The sequence below is a fragment of the Musa acuminata genome, chromosome BXJ3-1 (assembly GCF_036884655.1).
Source record: "Musa acuminata AAA Group cultivar baxijiao chromosome BXJ3-1, Cavendish_Baxijiao_AAA, whole genome shotgun sequence".
Classification (NCBI taxonomy): domain Eukaryota; kingdom Viridiplantae; phylum Streptophyta; class Magnoliopsida; order Zingiberales; family Musaceae; genus Musa; species Musa acuminata.
The window spans coordinates 11,563,971-11,583,067 of record NC_088349.1 but is presented as its reverse complement, the minus strand read 5'-3'; the positions used below and the strand labels follow the sequence as shown (position 1 = coordinate 11,583,067).

At 38.1% G+C, this 19,097-nt stretch overlaps 2 protein-coding genes across 2 annotated transcripts; both read left to right on the top strand.

The window, feature by feature from the left end:
- Positions 1–3,428: 3,428 nt before the first annotated feature.
- LOC103994851 (adenylate isopentenyltransferase-like) lies at positions 3,429–5,787 on the top strand. Its single transcript, XM_009415297.3, has one exon. It carries the CDS (start codon positions 4,011–4,013, stop codon positions 5,163–5,165), a length of 1,155 nt encoding a protein of 384 aa, XP_009413572.2. The 5' UTR covers positions 3,429–4,010; the 3' UTR covers positions 5,166–5,787.
- Positions 5,788–14,400: 8,613 nt separating this feature from the next.
- Positions 14,401–15,600, top strand: LOC103990083 (protein BRANCHLESS TRICHOME). The gene has a single exon (XM_009409114.3). The coding sequence runs from the start codon at positions 14,426–14,428 to the stop codon at positions 15,401–15,403; it is 978 nt and encodes a 325-aa protein (XP_009407389.2). The 5' UTR covers positions 14,401–14,425; the 3' UTR covers positions 15,404–15,600.
- Positions 15,601–19,097: the final 3,497 nt, after the last annotated feature.

The following is a 19,097-nucleotide window of genomic DNA, read 5'->3' as shown; positions in this document are numbered from 1 at the left end:
GGCTTAATAGGAATTAATAGAATGATATATAGATTACCCAAGTGAAGCCCGGGATGGAACTGACAGGATAAAGCCGCCATTAGTACTGTTGTTATAGTGGCCAAGGTATCTATAAGACTTGCAGAAAACGTAAAGAGAGGAGGTATCTTGCTGACCTCCCCCTCTCCCTTGATTGCCCATCTCAAGGGTTCCGGCGTCAGCCGTGAGGAGAATGAAGCCACCGCCCTCAGGTTCCTTTGTTCTCCAGAAATGGAGGCACCAGGGAATCCATGTGTTCCTCGAGGAGAACCCTCTGCTCCTGTAGATTCGTGGCCTTCCTACTGCTGCAGTGCATTTGGGCAACGACAATGCAAGGGGGAATAACTATCTTGTCACATGATGAAGATAAAAGGAATTCGACGTCTCCAACGCACAGAATATACAGCAGTCATCTACGCAAACCCTTTTGTAAACCCTAAATTCAGCTGCATGACAGCATGAGACCTTCGAATCACGATGCTTCATGTTTCCTTTTTGACTGTTTGTAGCAGACCAGTATAAGAGACTTGTTCTCTGCCTTCACTCGGGCATTCTTTCTAGTTAGAGGAGACTCGAGGGTGCAATGCTTTTGAGGAATAAGACGGACTCATCTTCTCTTCGTCCCCTTTCTCTGTGCCCGGACATCATCTTGGTAAGTGCAGATGTTTAGATCTCTTGGTGTCGAGGGTGTTAGGAAAAGCTCTGTAGATTAAGGATTAGTCTCTTGCTGATGCGATTCTCTGAGCATGACATCAGAGCTTGAGTTTGATTCGTAAGGTGTGCATATAGTATTCCCATATCCAATTCTGGATATGCTTCTTTTTCCCCTCGATGTGTTGGAACGGTGTTACGTTGACCCACAAGATTGGCTTAACTATTCTTGCAATCATTTTCTTCGACTATATGTACGATAGACTGCAGACCACCAACAATGAAAGCAAAGATGAGAACGACTTGATCGATCTTACTCTTAAACCACGAAATATTTTGACTCAAAACTTACTGGTAATCCTGGGGTTCACTCCATGGAAGAAAGAAGAGAAATGAGTGCGAAAACGTCGACTCTCAGTGCAGACATCATCAGTTCATCACAATTAATGCATCGAGACAACTGCATTCTTGCATGATAGATAACATACATTACGATGCAATCAACTGCACTACTGTCCTATTCGTGATTAGGTTAGACGAGCCATGTCCATTAGCGCTTGTCGAAGCTAAGATTATTGCAAACAGATTCTTCTTGTCTGCAGCAGTTCAAGCGTGCATTGCAGAGATATCATACTTAATTGCATGTCATAGACACAGGTAAACAAACAGAAGGCGATGATAGAGGAATTCATATCTGTGATGCCGCTGGACAAATGGTTCTTCCAGATACATTCTTCTGAAGCTGTTGGAAAGTACAAGCTTCACCAACTACTGATGCAGCATGATCTAAGCTTGATGCCCCGTCCAAGAGTTACAAGGCCACATCTCCATCATCTTCCTGGCCTCTCAGAGAATACAGTTATCACACTCTCATGCTGAGTCCAAACAAGTAGCCATTTTTTTAGGGGTATCCAAGCAGGAATAACTTCAACTTGCTGCTGCTATCAATGCCAAGTTGTGATGTGATCCAACCTAACCCCAGCATAAAGAAATGAAACCCTAGAAGATGGCCAGTGGGACAAAGGGCAAGCATGCATTGGCCTGAGCTGTGTGAGGTCCTGCATGAAGTGAGGGCCCGCATATCACAGCTATGAAAAAGCTATCCTTGTGTGGAAGCCCTAGAAAAATAATCCCTGTAATGAACTCTTTCTTTTGTATGTATTATGTTGCCATCTTAGCCTGTAGCCATTATTTTAGTTGCCAACCAACATGCTTGATGATGAATGCTGTGATACTAATATGTTAGATTTGAAGAGGGTTGTGTGACAGTCCCTGTCATTATTATTTCTTTCATTCATATTGTTAATGCATAAGATAAACTTGATTTACCTCAACTATGCATTTTATAGTCATGGACTCTTCAATTTAATACCTAAGCATTGCCAATTAGGGTTGCATGCTTATCCAAATCTAAGATGCAAGTTAGCTTGATCAGCTCAATCGAATTCCCTATGAAATTAAGTTATCTTGCTTGATTCTCATTTATGTTGCCATGAATTGCATAAAGAATTCGAGGAAGCACAATGGTTGTTAACTTAAATATCAACAGTGACATACATAATTATTCAACCATATTCTGCTTTTTCATTAACTATATGCAATATTGATGGAACCACATAACATGCTTTTAATGATAGTATTCAATTTTGATAGTAATGAGACTCATCCTCATTAATATTGATTATTAGTGTTGTTTTCCATTAAGTCGTTCATGAGTTCACCTTATAGCATTAATGAGACAACATCCTAATAATACCTCCATAATTATAGTGTCTGGTGAATGGTTTATATTATTCGTTAGCCTCCTATTATAGCGAAAGAGCAAAATCATATATTTTTATTGAAAATAAATAATTCCTTGTAAACCCTCATGTTCAGGTCGATGATGATAAATAGTGACTTGTGCATTAGAAGGATCCGCGAGACCTTGATTCCTGACCTTATAAGTGTCGACGTCGGATTCTTCATGTAATATGAAGTAGTTTGATACCGATATGATGCAGGAAACAGATAACATGAATAATTGAATTCTGTATAAATAAAATAAAAAAAAATAGTATTTATGATAAGATTATTCGTTTAAGACATGAATGGATCGGCGGGTGATAAAGAAGGCGTATATTTGGCGAAGGTTGATAGTGCTATGTGGGACATAAACTTGCAAAGATATGACTTTTGCATATTCTGGAAAACTTTATATCTTGTTTGCATATTTTATCAAAGAGGGGAAAAAAATGTCATCTTTATACTCGATGCTTCGGATATAAACCCGATAAGGATCCGATTGCGTGAGCCCGAACAGCGACTTCCCGAAAGAATCCATTTTGCTTGATGCCTTGTCGCGATCCCAACATTGGTCAGCTTCTGCTGCTGCTACTGCTGCTTCCTCCGTCCGTCCCTGAGAGGGGAACCCGATGGAGCCACGGCTGCGCTTTAGCACATGTGATGCTGACCGCCTCGGCAGGCAAGTGGAGTCGGAATCGCTGTGCAGAGGCGCACGGACCCGTGCGATTCGATGGCTGGCACATCGTGCAGGTCAACCTCGATGGGGACGGCGAAAGGGATCGGCTCAGGTGTTTGTGCCACACACACGCGTGCCGTGATAAGCAAGCAGGCACCGATCCCTTCATGGGGTTGCCATTGACAAGCTTCGAGAGGAGCACAGGCACGCGACCCGTTCGACAAAATCCGGGCCAATGTAGAGGAGCACAGGCGTTGATACATGCACGTCGACCCGATTCGCTCGACCAAATGGTCTCAGCACTCCGGTCTCTACTTGTTGGCGATCCTTATCAGTCGCTTCGGTGCTGTCCATCGTCTGCTCCTCTTAAAGGACAGACAGCCCTTGTGCGGCATCGATCCTAAGGCACTACTACGCCTCTTCTTACTCCTCCTTGGGCTGCTGCCGCTCGTCTTTATTCCTTTCCAAGTGCGCCGCTTCGAGGGGCAGTTAAACAGGACGGGGAGAAGACTTGGAAGAGATGTGTGATGCCTTAAGAGGGCACAGTAACTGGAGGCGTGGTGTAATGGAATGATTGCAGCCTGATTAAACTATGAAAGGGATGGGTGTCGTCCTCCTGTACCACTGCCCTGCTCAATATAAATGGCCCCTGCGAGTCCAAAGCAAAGGAATCGAAGCAGAGCATAGGAAGCCCGCACCAGGTTTGATGTCCCCAGCCTGCAGAGAGCATGCACAATGGATCAAATCATTAGCTTAATCCCTTCCCCACCTCGCCTCTCGTGTCAGTCCTTGACTGGAACCTGACACTGCCAACTCTTGCATCGCTTCTCCTCCTTTTCTTCTGCTTGGTGGAGCATTGTGAGCTGGTGGTATTGCCTATATGAGAATTCTGCTATCCAGCAGTGGCAGCAGAGCTCTACTCCTCCCTTACCTGCAGAGGCCGGCGACTGCGAAGAGGCAGCGCGTCATGACGACTGTCGCGCCGCGACAACAGCAGAAGCACCACCGTCTCCACCCCCACGACCTGTTTGGCGGATATGGATACGGTGGCGGAAATGACAGGAATGAGCAGGGAAAGGGAGAGGAGGAGAGAGTGGTGGTCATCATGGGTGCCACCGGCACGGGGAAGTCGAAGCTGTCCATCGACCTGTCCGCCATGTTCTCCGGCGAGGTCGTCAACTCCGATAAGATTCAGGTGTACCGGGGCCTCGACATCACGACCAACAAGATACCCGAGGCTGAGCGGCGGGGCGTGGCGCACCATTTGCTCGGGGAGCTTGATCCGGCGGCGGGGGAGCTGTCCCCGGCGGGGTTCCGGGCCTTGGCGGGGAGAGCCATTGGCGACATCTCCGCCCGCCGCCGGGTACCCGTGCTGGCTGGCGGGTCCAACTCCTTCATCCACGCGCTGCTATCGGACCCGTACGATCCCAAGCGCGACCCTTTCTGCCCGGCTGAGGCGCCGGATCGGATTAGGTTGACCCGGCAGGAGGCCGAGGAGGGGCTGCGCTACCGGTGCTGTTTCCTGTGGGTGCACGTGGACGCGACGGTGCTGGCGGAACACCTCGATCGGCGGGTGGACGAGATGGTGGGGGAGGGGATGATAAAGGAGCTGGAGCACTATTTCGCGGAGGAGTGGGAGGCGGGACGGCACCGGGGGCTGGGGAAGGCCATCGGGGTGCCGGAGTTCCAGGGATACTTCACGGGACGTGGCGGGCGGACGGCGGCAGCGTATGAGGCAGCGCTGTCGGCCATCAAGGCGAACACGCGGCGGCTGGCGGAGGAACAGGTGCGGAAGATCAAGCGGTTGGCGGCGACGGGGTGGCCGCTGCGTCGGGTGGACGCGACCGCCGCGGTGGCGGCCAAGGTCGCGGGTGAGGGGGACACGACAGCGCCGTGGCGGAGGGACGTGCTAGGGCCCAGCGCCGCGGCGGTGGGGCGGTTCCTGGAGAAGGACGGCGAGGGCCACCACAACCACCACCTCCTCCGCCGCAGCTACCGCACGCGCGTCGTACTCCCTTCGATTAAAGTCGGTTGAGGTCTCGTTTCTCGTGTTGCGGCTGCTTTACCTCTCTCACTTTTTTGTTTTTGTTTTTCTGTTTTTGTTATATTTTCTTGGTTTTCTTTATTTAAAGAGTTCAGGTGGAGACGCAAAAAAACAAAAACAAAAAAAGGCGAGACAGAAGAAGAACGAATAAGAAAACAAAATTTCCCCCTTGTTTTTGCTTTTTTGTTTTTGAGTTTTTAGAGATCTGTCGAGGAAGTGTGTGGGACGGGAAGAGTCCAATTTTGAAGGATTCGGATACTGATGAAAGGGGGTAAAAGAACAGAATAAAAACGTTGCGATGAAAAAGAGATTGTACTGCTCGATTCATAATTTTGATTCTTTGATGCTTCATGTTGAGTACGATTGATGAAGGGTCTCTTCATCACACACTTTGAGTGTGACTGAGGGGAGAGAGAGAGAGAGAGAGAGAGAGAGAGAGAGAATTTGGCCACCAAACAAGTGTGTGATGTCCAAATGGCATGAATTGTGAGTGAGAAGGAGAATCAAGTTTATTATATTCAGTGATGGTTGTACAAAACCAACTAAGGAGGAATAAGGAAGAATGGACATCAAAGACTTTGCACAAGATGGCCATGTTCTTTCTTACATCCCAAGTGGCTGTAAAGTTTGAAGGTCCCATCAACTCAAGTTTTCATGTTTATAATACTATTCTATTATGGGATTATTATTATTATTATTATATAATATTTTGGTCTAAGTTTTGATGTGTTCTTCAGATTCTTCTCCACTTGATTTTTAGTATCATGTTCTCCTCCACCACTTCACTGATATTTGGGATCATACTCATTCCCATCATCCATGCTTTATCACAACTATCATCATTGTGCTCATGATCATCATCTTTCCTCATAACTTATATCATCATCATCATCATCATCATCATCAAATGTATCATGTAGATCTTGATTATGAGCATGAACAAAATAATAACATAATGTAAAAAAAAATTAAGGATAAAATGATTTTATTAGATAAAAACATTAACCTATTTAAAATTATTGCTAGAAAAGATGAATTTACATAATTAGCTCTCTTGAGGTTATCTTATGCATACAACTTGGCTAATTGCCATTAACTATAACCTATCCAAGCATCTTCTTAGCATGTCATATAATAGTCGACATGGTGAATCTGTTTGGTACTTATGTCAATCATGTTGTTTTATGGTTGCCATAAAGTTCAAAGCAAGAACATAACTGTCCTCGTTCTTCCATCTTTGCATCTCATAGAATAGTTGACAGGGGTGGTGGTGATAGATAATTAATTATCCTCGTGAAATGTCTGTTCTAAAGTTCCAAGTCCAAGCATAGGGAAAAGCTATCCTCATAACACATCTTTCGATTTGAAATGAATAACAAAAAAATAATCTAGTGCACGAGACTTTTACCAGTAGTCAACATGCACAGACTCTATCATTATAAAATGACAAAAGAACTATTTTCATGATGCTAATCTTTGTCATTCATGATAAGTAAGAATAAGTTTAATTATAAATTTATTCCAATAATTCTAAAACAGCATCCGACTAGTTTGTCATCTCACCAGTATAGTTGAAGCAGCATCCAAGAGCCACCTTTGGGCTATGATCATACCACCACCATTCAACGGAGGACTACAAGTTCACAGTTCCTCTTAAGTCCATCGCAACTTGGGCACGCAATTTTGTGGCCATTGAACCCAATATATGAGAGAATGGTCTTCAATTCAACCCCTCTCTCTCTCTCTCTCTCTATCTATCTCTCTCGTAGAAGATCCTTGGAGCATCTTCAAGTCACTGTTCATCATCAATCTTGTCCCCCGCGACACCAAATATGCACTAAATATGCATAAGTCTCTCTCTCTCTCTCTCTCTCTCTCTCTCTCTCTCACTCATAGGAGATCCTTGGAGCATCTTTGAGTCACGGTTTATCATCAATCTTGGTCTTCCGAGACACTAAATTTGCATAAGTTCAGTAACATCTATTCCTACGGACTGTAACTTAACGAGGATATTGGGAATGGCAACAGTTTGAGTTATTTTGATTCCCTTCTCATCTACGTCCTCACTCTCTCATTGTCTCTTCCTCTTGTAACTATTTCGTCGTCTCACAAGTGACGTGAGAAATGTAACCATTCTCGTTAAGTTTACCATTCATTATCATCAATTTTTTCATTTATTATAGTCTAAATATTTTAGTTTTTCATTTATGAATATAACCATTATTATTAAATATTTTATTTATTATCATTAAAAAAAATTTAGTATAGTCTAAATATTATAAATTTGAATTAATTCTTGAATGTTACGAAGTTGATGATAATAAATGTTCTTGATGAGAGAATATCTATATACATGAGGGTTTTAGTCCTTGGGCTCAATCTCTCTCTCAAGTCTTAAGGATTTCATACACTATCTACAACAAAAGTTTCAAGCTGAGAAGTGCTAAAATACTAAGAGAAACCATTGTTAAAATTCTCGATAATAATAGCTAGAGGTATGTAATTTTTGTTTCCGCATTAATTTCTTGTGTTTCTGTTATAGTGGTTCAGAAACACATTTTTCGTTTTAAATTTTCTTACATTTAGTATCATATGATTAACCTCAAACCTTCATATGAAAATTATTTTCATTTGTATACCATGAATATGACTTGATTTTAGTTTCTCTTTCGAAACATTTTGATACATTTGGTGTTGAAAATAATGATGATATAAGATTTTCAGTATTTTTAGTGAAATAAAACATTCATTATCGATAAAATGCTCATATTCTATATGAATATTTGGTTATCTTAATTCATGCTTATAAGTCAATTTTATATATTCAAAATGTCTACTAATTCATATAATCTTAATTAATTAGATATTAGCCATAGCATCCTTAATTAATTAAAATTATATATAAAGTTAAAATGAGGATCACATAAGAAATTAAACATAATATTATGACTAATTATATTTAATATAATAATTATTATCCCATAGGATCTTTTATTATATTCATATAATTAATCAGGATAAAATATAATATCATTTTCATAATTTATCTAGAGGGATTATGAATTGGAATATATTTGAATATATTTGAATTAAAAAAATTAGCCAACAAACAATTTTTTATATAATGAGATTCATTTTTTGGCATATTTTAGGGTAAAATATATAATTTAGACTATTAAGCCTTAAATTTGATATAAACATTTTTGATTTTATGTAATTTCTTAAACTGTTAATTTCTTTGATATCTGATGTGGCATTTCCGAACTCAAGGGTGATAATTATAAGATATAGGAGAGGATTTCCCTCCATTTATGGTGGATGGATATTGATTATATTATTAGGAAGGATGAACCACCTATAGTCATTAATACTAACACTCCATCTAAGGTCACATTATATGAGCGATGGAAGTGATCCAATCGGCTCAGCATGATGTTAACCAAGACTAAAATAACTAAATTGATACGTGGTTCTATTGACTATCATAAAAAAGTCTAAGACTTGTTATAAGCTATCGACGAGCAATTTGTTACTTTGGAAAAGACATTAGCAAGTACCCTAATAATAAAATTCTCATCCCTCATACTCATCAACATAAAGGGTGTGCGTGAGCATATAATACAAATGTAAGATATTACGGCTCAACTTAAGAAACTTGAGGTTGACATAACAGAATCTTTCTTAGTGCACTACATTCTAAACACCCTTCCAAGTTAATATGGGTCTTTTAAGATTTCATACAATACACATAAAAATAAATGATCAATCAATAAATTAATAATCATGTGTGTTCAAGAAGAAAAAATGCTAGAGATAGAGCGAGAGTGCATTGGTTATAACCACTAGCTGAAAGAATAAAACTAACAAAAATCAAGCCAATCAAAAAAGTAATAAGTAGGGAAGAGGTAAATTGCCATGTCGAGCAGATATCAAGAAAGAATCAAAGTGTTTCCTCTATAAAAAGAAGGGACATATGAAGAAGGAATGCACAAAATTTCAATAATAGCTTGAAAAGAAAGGTAAACCAACCTCGTTGATATGTTATGAATCTAATATGGTCAATGTTAATATTAACACATAGTAGATTGACTTTGTAAAACCTAAGGAAGCTAGTGGGAAATGAGCAAAGAATCTTATTAGGTAATAAGATTGACTCACATGTGGAGGCAATTGAAACATACATTTTAACTTTAAGTAATAGTTTTATTTTAAAATTGGAAATGACTTTTTATGTACCAAGTTTCTTACCAAACTTAATTTTTATTTCCAAACTCATACCATTTAGATATTCTTTTAATTTTTAAGACATATCATTTAGTTTATTATATAAATCTGAATATGTTGTGAATGATATTTTGTCTGATGGTCTTTATTATATTTTCCTACAAAACGATGATACTCATAGTTCAATGCATGTTCACGTTGGCACTAAAAAGTGTAATATTAACGAGGACTCCTATATGTTATGGTATCGGAGATTAGAACATATCTTCGTAGTGAGAATTAAGATATTAGTTAATGATAAGATACTTATTACTCTTGATTTTATTGATTTTAAGACTTGTATGGATTATATTAAGGGAAATCAGACCAATAAGTCCAAGAAATGTGCTAATAGAAGTTCAGACATATTAGAGATCATTCATACTGATATATGTTGTTCAAACATGGATGCACATAATCATAAATTCTTCATCTCCTCTATAAATGATTACTCACGAGATATGTATATCTATTTGCTTCATAACAAAAATAAAACATTGGATATCTTCAAAGTCTTTAAGGTTGAAGTTGAGAACCAACGTTGTAAGCAAATTAAAATTATCAGATCAGATAAAAGTGAAGAATATTATGGTAGATATATTAAAAATGAACAAGCACCTAGTCTTTTTGTTAGGTTTCTTCAAAAACATGGGATTGTTGCCAAATACATTATTCCTAGTACAAAGTATGCTTAGTAACTCTAATCTTCCTAAATTCTTATGGACTAAAATATTAAAGAAGGGTGTGTATATATTAAACTAAGTTCCAACTAAGGTTGTCCTAAAAATATCATTTAAATTATAGAAAGGTTGGAAATCAAGTTTGTGACATATGCGTATTTGAGGATATCCATATGAGGTCATGATATATAATCCACAAGAGAAGAAACTGGACTCGATGACTATTAATGGGTATTTTATTGCATATGCTGAAAAGTTCAAAGGTTACATGTTTTATTATCCACCTCACACAACTGGGATTGTGGAATTAAGAAACACTAAGTTTCTTGAGGATGACATGATTAGTGCGAGCGAATAATTTAGGAATATAGTTTTTGCACATGATCATATAGAATATCAACCTTCTACATCTAATGATAGATTGGTTATAGTTCATAGCACTCCTCAAGTAGGTGTTGAACAACCAATCCTTGAGATTCCACAAGTTGCTGATAGTATTCTAATAGATCAACCAATTCGGGAATTATAATACGCTCCTGAACAACTAGTTGAACCACAAGTTCCTTAGGGAAACATTAGTATAACATTAAGAAGATTTATTATAAATAAAAGATCAGCAATTCCTAGTGATTATGTTATATATCTATAAGAATATGACTATAATATTGGAGCTGAAAATGATCCTGAAACCTTTTCACATACCATAAGTTGCAAAGAATCAAATTTACATTTATGGCACGATATCATGAAAGAGAAGATGAATTCTATAAAGGAGTTTGGGATCTTGTAGAGTTGCCTAATAGAGTAAAAGCTATTAGTTGTAAATAGGTTTTAAGACCAAAAAAGATTCATTATGTAACATTGAGAAATACAAGGCAAGACTTGTTGCAAAGGGATTTACTCAAAAAGATAGAATCGATTATATTGAGACGTTTTCTTCTGAGAAAGATTCTCTTCGTATCATTTTAACATTGGTTACTCATTTTAACCTTGAGTTGCAACAAATAGATATGAAAACGATATTTCTTAATAGAGACCTAAAGTAAGAGATTTATATAAAACAAATTGAAGGTTTCTCCTCTAGTGTTGGTAAACACTTGGTTTGTAAGCTTAAAAAGTCTATATACAGTTTAAAACAAGTCATTTGCCAATAGTATTTTAAATTCCATGAAGTGATTTCTTCATTTGAATTTATTAAAAATCTCATGAATCAAGTGATTTCTTCATTTGAATTTGGCTTATAGTCAACTATAAGAGTTTGTTGCATAAGATAAAATAATTCATTTCTAAAAATTTTGATATGACGGATATGGGTGAAGTATATGTCATTGGCATTAAGATCCATAGAGATAAACCTCGAGACATTTTAGGTCTATCACAAGAAATATATATCAATAAACTTTTAGAAAAATTTCAAATGAAGGATTATTTATCGAGTATTACTCTCGTAGTGAAATTATGAAAGGTGATAGATTTAATTTAAACTAATGCCCAAAGAATAACCTTGAGAGGGAATCAATGAAAAACATTACATATACTTCTACCGTAGGAAGCCTTATATATGCTCATGACTGTACATATTACATTTGCTATGGGGATGCTAGGTCGATATTAGAGTAATCCAAGTATGGACCATTGGAGAGCCGTGAAAGAAAGTGATAAAGTATCTTCAAGAAACCAAAGATTACATACTTATATATAGACATACAGACAATTTAGATATGATTGACTACTCAAATGCAGACCTCATCGGTTGTGTTAATTCTCGTAAATCAATATTAGGATATAATTTTATGATGACTAGTAGAGTTATTTGTTAGAGAACTGTAAAACAGAACTTAACTGCTACTTTTCTACTATGGAAGTTGAGTTTGTCTCTTGTTTTGAAGCTATTTCACATGGTGTATGGCTTAAGATTTCATTTCTGTGCTTAGAATCCTAGATTGTATTTCAATATCATTAAAAAAATTTTACGTAATTCAATTATTATCTTTATGGGTAAAAATAATAAAAGTAAAAAATCGAAATAAATACATTGACATTAAGTATTTAACCATAAGAGAATGTGTAAAAGAAAAAAAAGTGGTCATTAACCATATTAGCACTAAATTGATGATTACTGATCCTTTGACTAAATATATACCACCTCTAAAATTCAAGGATCATATAGAGAAAATAAGACTTGGTTTCACTTTGTAATTGTATTGAAACTCTTATATATTATGATATTTTTCTCATTCATATGCATATTAATTTGAGAAAATATATTTGTACTGGACGAAGAATAAACATAAGGTTTATTCATTAAGTAATATTACCACATTAAAATTAATTCTTAAGAAACTAAATACATCATGATACATAAATGATAATATTCATTCTTAGATGACTTATCGCTATGATTCATATATTTATTTCTTAAGAGAGTTATTTGATAAGATTAATTTAAATTATTAAGCTAAATGTATTGACCAAGTGGAAGAATATAACTATTCTCAAGTTCATCATTCATTATAATCAATTTCTTCATTTATTATAGTTTAAATATTTCAATTTATTAATCATTATTATTAAATATTTTATTTATTATCATTAAAAAAATTTATTATGGTTTAAATATTATAAATTTGAATTAATTCTTGAACGTTATGAAGTTGGTGATAATAAATATTCTTGATGGAAGAATATAAGGTTTTGATCCTTGACTCAATCTCTCTCTCAAGTCTTAAGGATTTTCTACACCATTTAAAGTCAAAAAATACCAAAATAGTAAGAGAAATCATTGCTGAAATTTTTGACAACTTTGGTTTCGCATTAATTTCCTTGTGTTTCTTTATAAAAGCATTTTTGATCTTAAATTTTCTTACAGGAATATATTAACGTCCCTATGATAATATCAAACTCATTTACCGTAAGAAAATACATTACCTATTTGTCTATTCGGGTCGAAGTCATTCATATGTGTAGCTTCTAAAAGCAAAATCATCTTACTCTAATTCATTCATATTACCGACTCATTCAAAGAAAAAAAAGACCATTGATGGAGGCCGATCAATAGCAAGATAACCATGCTTTTGTGCTGGCAAATCCAGATCCACATCATGGCACTTTGATAGGCCAATCCATCTCTAGTAAAATTACACAATCTTTAACAAGTGCTCGTAGAATCAAATCATAAAGAAATTTTCATATGATAACATGCACACAAACGCATTGGAAGTACAGTGCAGAAACTTGCCCCCAGCTAGCTAGCACTGATGTATGTGTGCATAATTAGAGCACTCGAAACTTCTTCCAATGTAAACGTACTGTTGAAATATTAGTCTTCACACTCCTCGATTTCATGTTTCCCTTTGTGTTGCAGGTGTTACCCACCTTATGTAAATTTATTCTTCTTTCCGTACCTACTTTCCTATATTAATAAATGTCATGTCACGCTGTTCACACTCTTGCCAAAATCAAAATACAGTTTTTTTCTGAAATAATATTTGTTAATTGTTTGATATGGATATTAATTCAGAGCCAATGGAATTATTTTTTCATTCTACTTAACTGCATTGGGGTATTCTCAATAATATTCCTTTAATATTTAAATTAATTATAAGTTTGAAAGATTTGACTCTTATGTATGTTACTCTTACGATCGATACTAATTATAAAAAATGATTGTTTCTCTCGGGTTTAATCATAATTGTATGCATAGAATTCGATATAAGATAATATTCCATCAACTCGGCCTGGTGTTGAGGCATCGATCATGTGTCAACCATGTATTAATCATGTTATGATGAGGTATCAAACATGTGCCACTAAGATGTCAACCACGTGATCATAAGATATTTGTCATAATAATGTATCGACTATATAGTATTAAAATATCTATCATTTGAGATAGAAATGTCAGTCATATGATGTTAAGGTGTCAATCATTTAGTACTTAAGCGTTAGCGATATAATGTTGTAGTATGGATCATATAGAATTGAGATATTGGTTACATGACGCTGGTGAGACATGAGCCACATCACACCTTTATTCCCATATCAGTATTAAATTGGTATATTCAGAAATTTTAACTCTAGTTATACTATTAAGATAGCCATTGAGAGTTGGGGTTAGGATAACTCTTTCTTCTTATATGGGTTTTCTTTTTATGTTATAGTATTAATGTATGAATTTATTTTCTCCTTTTTCTTTCGATCCTATTCCTCAACAAATAGATAGTATCACAACACCCAACAAATCTTGAGTAGAATTACAAGCCATCTTAATTAGCAAGCTAGAGATTAGGACTGCATCTAAATTAGTGCATGCGCAACGACAGCCATAATGAAAGGCATTGTGAGCAAAGTGAGGGAACATGCGATAAACCCTACCTCTTCCCCTTCCTCCACCTACTAAAGTTGATGGCAGGTGGATGTTCCATCCAAGTGCTCTTCTTTTCTTCCTCTCTCTTTGCTCCAAAAGGGGGATTGCTACTTTGCTTACCTGTGAGTCCCAAGACAACACACACACACACTAGCGATCTTATCTGTTGCGATGATTGTCCCCAACATCACCGAGTCTATAACTGGACGGGATCTGAAGCTCTCCTTCTTCCACGCAACCTTTCGATGGACTGCCACGGAACCCGGTCGGAGGTGGAGCTGGAGCTGGAGCTGGCACACGCTCGCATCGAGGAGCTGAAAGCCGAGCTGGAGCAGGAGCGCAGAATGCGGTGCAAGGCGGAGTCCACGAGCAAGGCGCTGGCACGGGAGCTGGCGGAGGAGCGCCGGGCGAGGGAGGCGGCGGAGGGGCTCGGCAGGCGGTTGGAGGAGGAGCTGGCGAGCAGGCAGGAGGAGGTGGAGCGGGTGACGAGGGAGATCGAGGAGGAGCGGCGGATGCTGCAGATCGCGGAACTGTGGAGGGAGGAGAGGGTGCAGATTAAGCTCCTGGAGGCGAAGCTGGTGATGGAGGAGAAGCTGCAGCAGATGACGACGACTACGACGACGACGACGACGACGGCAGCCGGGCAAGGCAAGCGAGAGGGGGAGAACAAGGGCGGCGATCAAAGTCAAAGCGGCCAACATGGTCAGCAGAGGAGGGAAGTGGAGAACCCACACATAAGGAGGGGGATCAAAGGGTTCGTGGAGTTCCCCAAGGTGGGGAGGACGCAGAGGCCTGCGAAGGAAGGGCGAGTGGCACTGGGCGAGTCCAACTTGGAGTGCCAAAGGGCTCAGCTCCGCATCCTGCTGCGGCAGAGGAATCATGGTGGACTCGTCGGCACGTCTCTCCACTTTGTCACATGAATCACATGCCCAACTCGATGTTAATTTCCTTTGTCATGGGTGTCTGCTTGTCTTCTTCTTTTTGCCGAACTGAACTGAGACTTCATTTATTTATGCTCCTAATCACATGTATGTATTATTGGAAGAACATGCACATGCGATGCTTAAACTCCAGCATCGACGACATAAAAAATGACCAGACGGAATCGTGATAATGTACCATTTCCTAATGTGATCCATGGAAACGACAAATTGATGTTGATGTGAGAATAATATGCATGTGAAAACAACACGGACAATTGTATAAATCTTCTATCTGAATGCCATTGATATAAGATATGAATATATTATATGCTAATTACATATTATTTGATAGTTCATATTTTTTTGATATCTCGATAATTAAATTTAAAAAATTTATATTAAAATTTTTATAGTTATAAAAGTGAAATATTTAACTTCATTTACCATAATACTATTAGTTTTATCAACGAAAGCACATAAACAATGGGCAAAAATATCACTTCAACATCATAGTTACATTTTCGATGGTGACTAACAACGATATTGCTAGGGATTGTATGTTATTTTTATGAATGAGGAAAGGAAAGCGATGACAAAAAGTGAAACGATGATGCAAATACCGAACAATGTTGCTCTACATCTATATCGATGCCAACACAATTGTCAAACGACAAAAGGGCTACTTGACATAGATGCAAACTAGCACCACTTTACATCTATATCGATATCAACAATGATGCAAGGAAGGGCAACATCTCTTTGCATATGTGTTGGCACTAATGCATATGTCAGAGCGATCCTTCGTCACTTTATATCTACGTCGACGCCAACGTAGTTACCGAGAGACATTGATGTAGTTACAGAGCATCAGCATCTGTGTCATTATCTCATCTTTGGTCATCGCTCTCGCTCCTCATCCACAATATCCATATGCAAACCGCAGCGACAGCAACACTATTGTCTGCCACTATTAAAAACATAATTCGATGTTGAAATTACTTTTCTTTATCATCGTTTTTTTGTTTTCATCGGTATATCTGATGACGACGTTATAGTAAAAGAAGTTAAATATTTTATTTTCATAATTATAAAAATTTTAATATATTTTTTTTAAATCTAAGGATTGAAATACTAAAGAGGTTTAACTGTTAATAAATAATGTTAACGGTAAAACCAAATTCTAACTAATCTATCTCCAATTTAAGAAATTTCAACTATTAGAAAAAAAAGTAATTCATTCTGCCTCCAAACCGAGACAATAAGATTTGTAAGTAAACAGTGAATGTTCTTAAAGATGATATCTAAAATATTTGGCCTGATGATAACCTTACCTGACATACTTAGCACCTTAAATACTGGTCCAGAAATAGTGTAATAGACTTACTCATCAAATATAGAATGTTTGAAATTTTGTTTAATATATTTGAAAAAAAGTATTAACTAGTCTAAGTAATAAAGACTTTGTTAGAGCATTACAAAATCAAAATTTATCTTCATTATTTATCCTTTATAAAAGAAAGATGTTTATTCTCTGATGAGAGATGCTATTATATCTCCACATGGATACGACAAGACTAAAAAATAATTTCAACCTGTCTTTCTCTTACCTTACTATGTAGTCATCGGAGGAGATTCCACAAGTAAACTCGACATCATATGCATGTAAGTTTCACCCAATACCATGCGACATTCACACCCTCCACAATAGTACGATGAACCTCGGAAAGTCTCCGGCATGTCTTTCTTTATATATAATATTCTTTAAATTTATTGTACTAACTTTAAAGGACAAATGACTCGATCACATCATTAGATGTGACTTATATTTTCTTGATTTGTTCCTTAAATTTAATGTTCTCGTAGCATATGCAGACTATTAGTTGGATCGAATCATGCATCCCAAGTCACAAATCTCGAGTCTACGTAGTGTGCATTTTCTATAAATTCATTGACTAAGACTCGCAAGAGCCATGCCTTGGTCAACTCCGGTCAACATACAAAACAAAAGCCCGGCAATGTCCTACCAATTCCGACATTTCTCATAGGTAGGAAGCTTCCTGGATTGAGCTAAAAACTCTAAGAAATTAAAACGGTGCTTCATATTTCTTTTCTTTTGTGAAGACCAGTCTTATTTTAGTCAAACTCTCATTTTAGATTATATAAAACCAGATATTGATTAAACTAATCCATGATAAGTCACCCATCAAGAAATTAATTTATTCGCAGAAGGCTAAAAGCTCACAGTATCTAAAATAAAAAATATATAGTTCGAAATGTAGAAAATAATTATTTATATTAAAAAAAAGAAATCGTAGCAATCTATGCGAAGTATTCATAGAATCTAACGATGATCTAAGAACACTTTTGCAAACTATGCTACTATAAGTTGGCAAATTGGAAGTTGACGGGATAGCTAATCTCTACAATTTTAATGTGTCATAAAGAAGGATGGATATATTTGTTTATATGTCAAGACAGCTCATCATCATCATCATCATCTTCCTGAACGAGCATTTGTTCCCCCTCCGAGACAAGCGTCATCTTCCTGACATCATCACATGTAAGACTTACGACCCGTCATTTCATGACAAGCCTTACGTAATGCTGCTGACTTCATGCTTACAAAGGCGCACAAAGAACCACCCATCCCCCAAGTCGAAGTCTGCTTCTCCGTCACAATTTCCCCTTCATGCACGTCTCTCTCTCTCTCGCGTCTCCGTTGATTGGATGTAGCAGCTTACCTGCAATTTCTTAGCATCATCATGCACATTGATAGATCTGTAATCTAAATAAATTATTATGAGCAATGTTAATGCTGAAAACCTGAACACCAGCTAAAAAGAAACTCTTGCAGAATCCCTTTTTACTTTCAAAGGAAGATAAATCCTACAAAAAGGGTACAACGGACCCAACAAGAAAAGAAGACATAAGAAAGGCATGACCCAGTGAGGGAGCATGGAGAATCTAACGAGTCACTTCTGTGGCACTCTCCTCTTCCATGGAGCCTCTCTATAATTGCTTGGGATTCTTGAACTGCCCTTCCCTCTCCTGCTTGTTGTCTGCAACCACCACCAACCATCCTTGCTGCTTACTCCGGTGAAGATTTCCTGTGACTCCCTCTCTTCTCTCTGAGCTTTAGGTTCTCGGTTGAGGCAATGGAGAATGGAGGTGGAAGGGGGAAGAGGCCATGTCCGACCACGCCACCGACTTCAAAGCCTGCGGCCGAAGCAGACGACCAAGAGGAAGCTGTGGAGGAGTTCTATGCTCTTCTCGAAAACATCAGGGCCATGAGAGACCTCATCAGGACAAGTGACGACCGCAAGAGGCAGAAGACCGAGGCGACGCCGCCGTGGAGACCGACCTTCGCGTTGGAGGACTTCAGGGAGAGAGAGGAGCCCCGTGCGACGGCGGAGAGCGCATTGAACCCCTCGAAAGAGGAGGAGAGAGGGAAGGGGAAGGAGAAGAGGGAGGTGGGAGAAGAAGAGAACTCTGTGGACCTCAGTCTCTCGCTCTAGTGCTTTCCTCATATCTGACATGATCAGTTTTATCGCTTTGATTTCTTCCCATTTGTATGATCTTTCCTTGGATTTGTATTGCTCATGGAAAGCTAATCCTTCCTCGATGACAATCTTACCGTCGATGCAGTGACCTGAATGGAACATATTATCCCGATAAGTGAATTGTTAGATCT

What these genes read in the sequence shown, in the direction of transcription:
- LOC103994851 (XM_009415297.3), top strand. Translation starts at nt 4,011, where the DNA reads ATGAGAATTCTGCTATCCAGCAGTGGCAGCAGAGCTCTACTCCTCCCT.
- LOC103990083 (XM_009409114.3), top strand. Translation starts at nt 14,426, where the DNA reads ATGCGCAACGACAGCCATAATGAAAGGCATTGTGAGCAAAGTGAGGGA.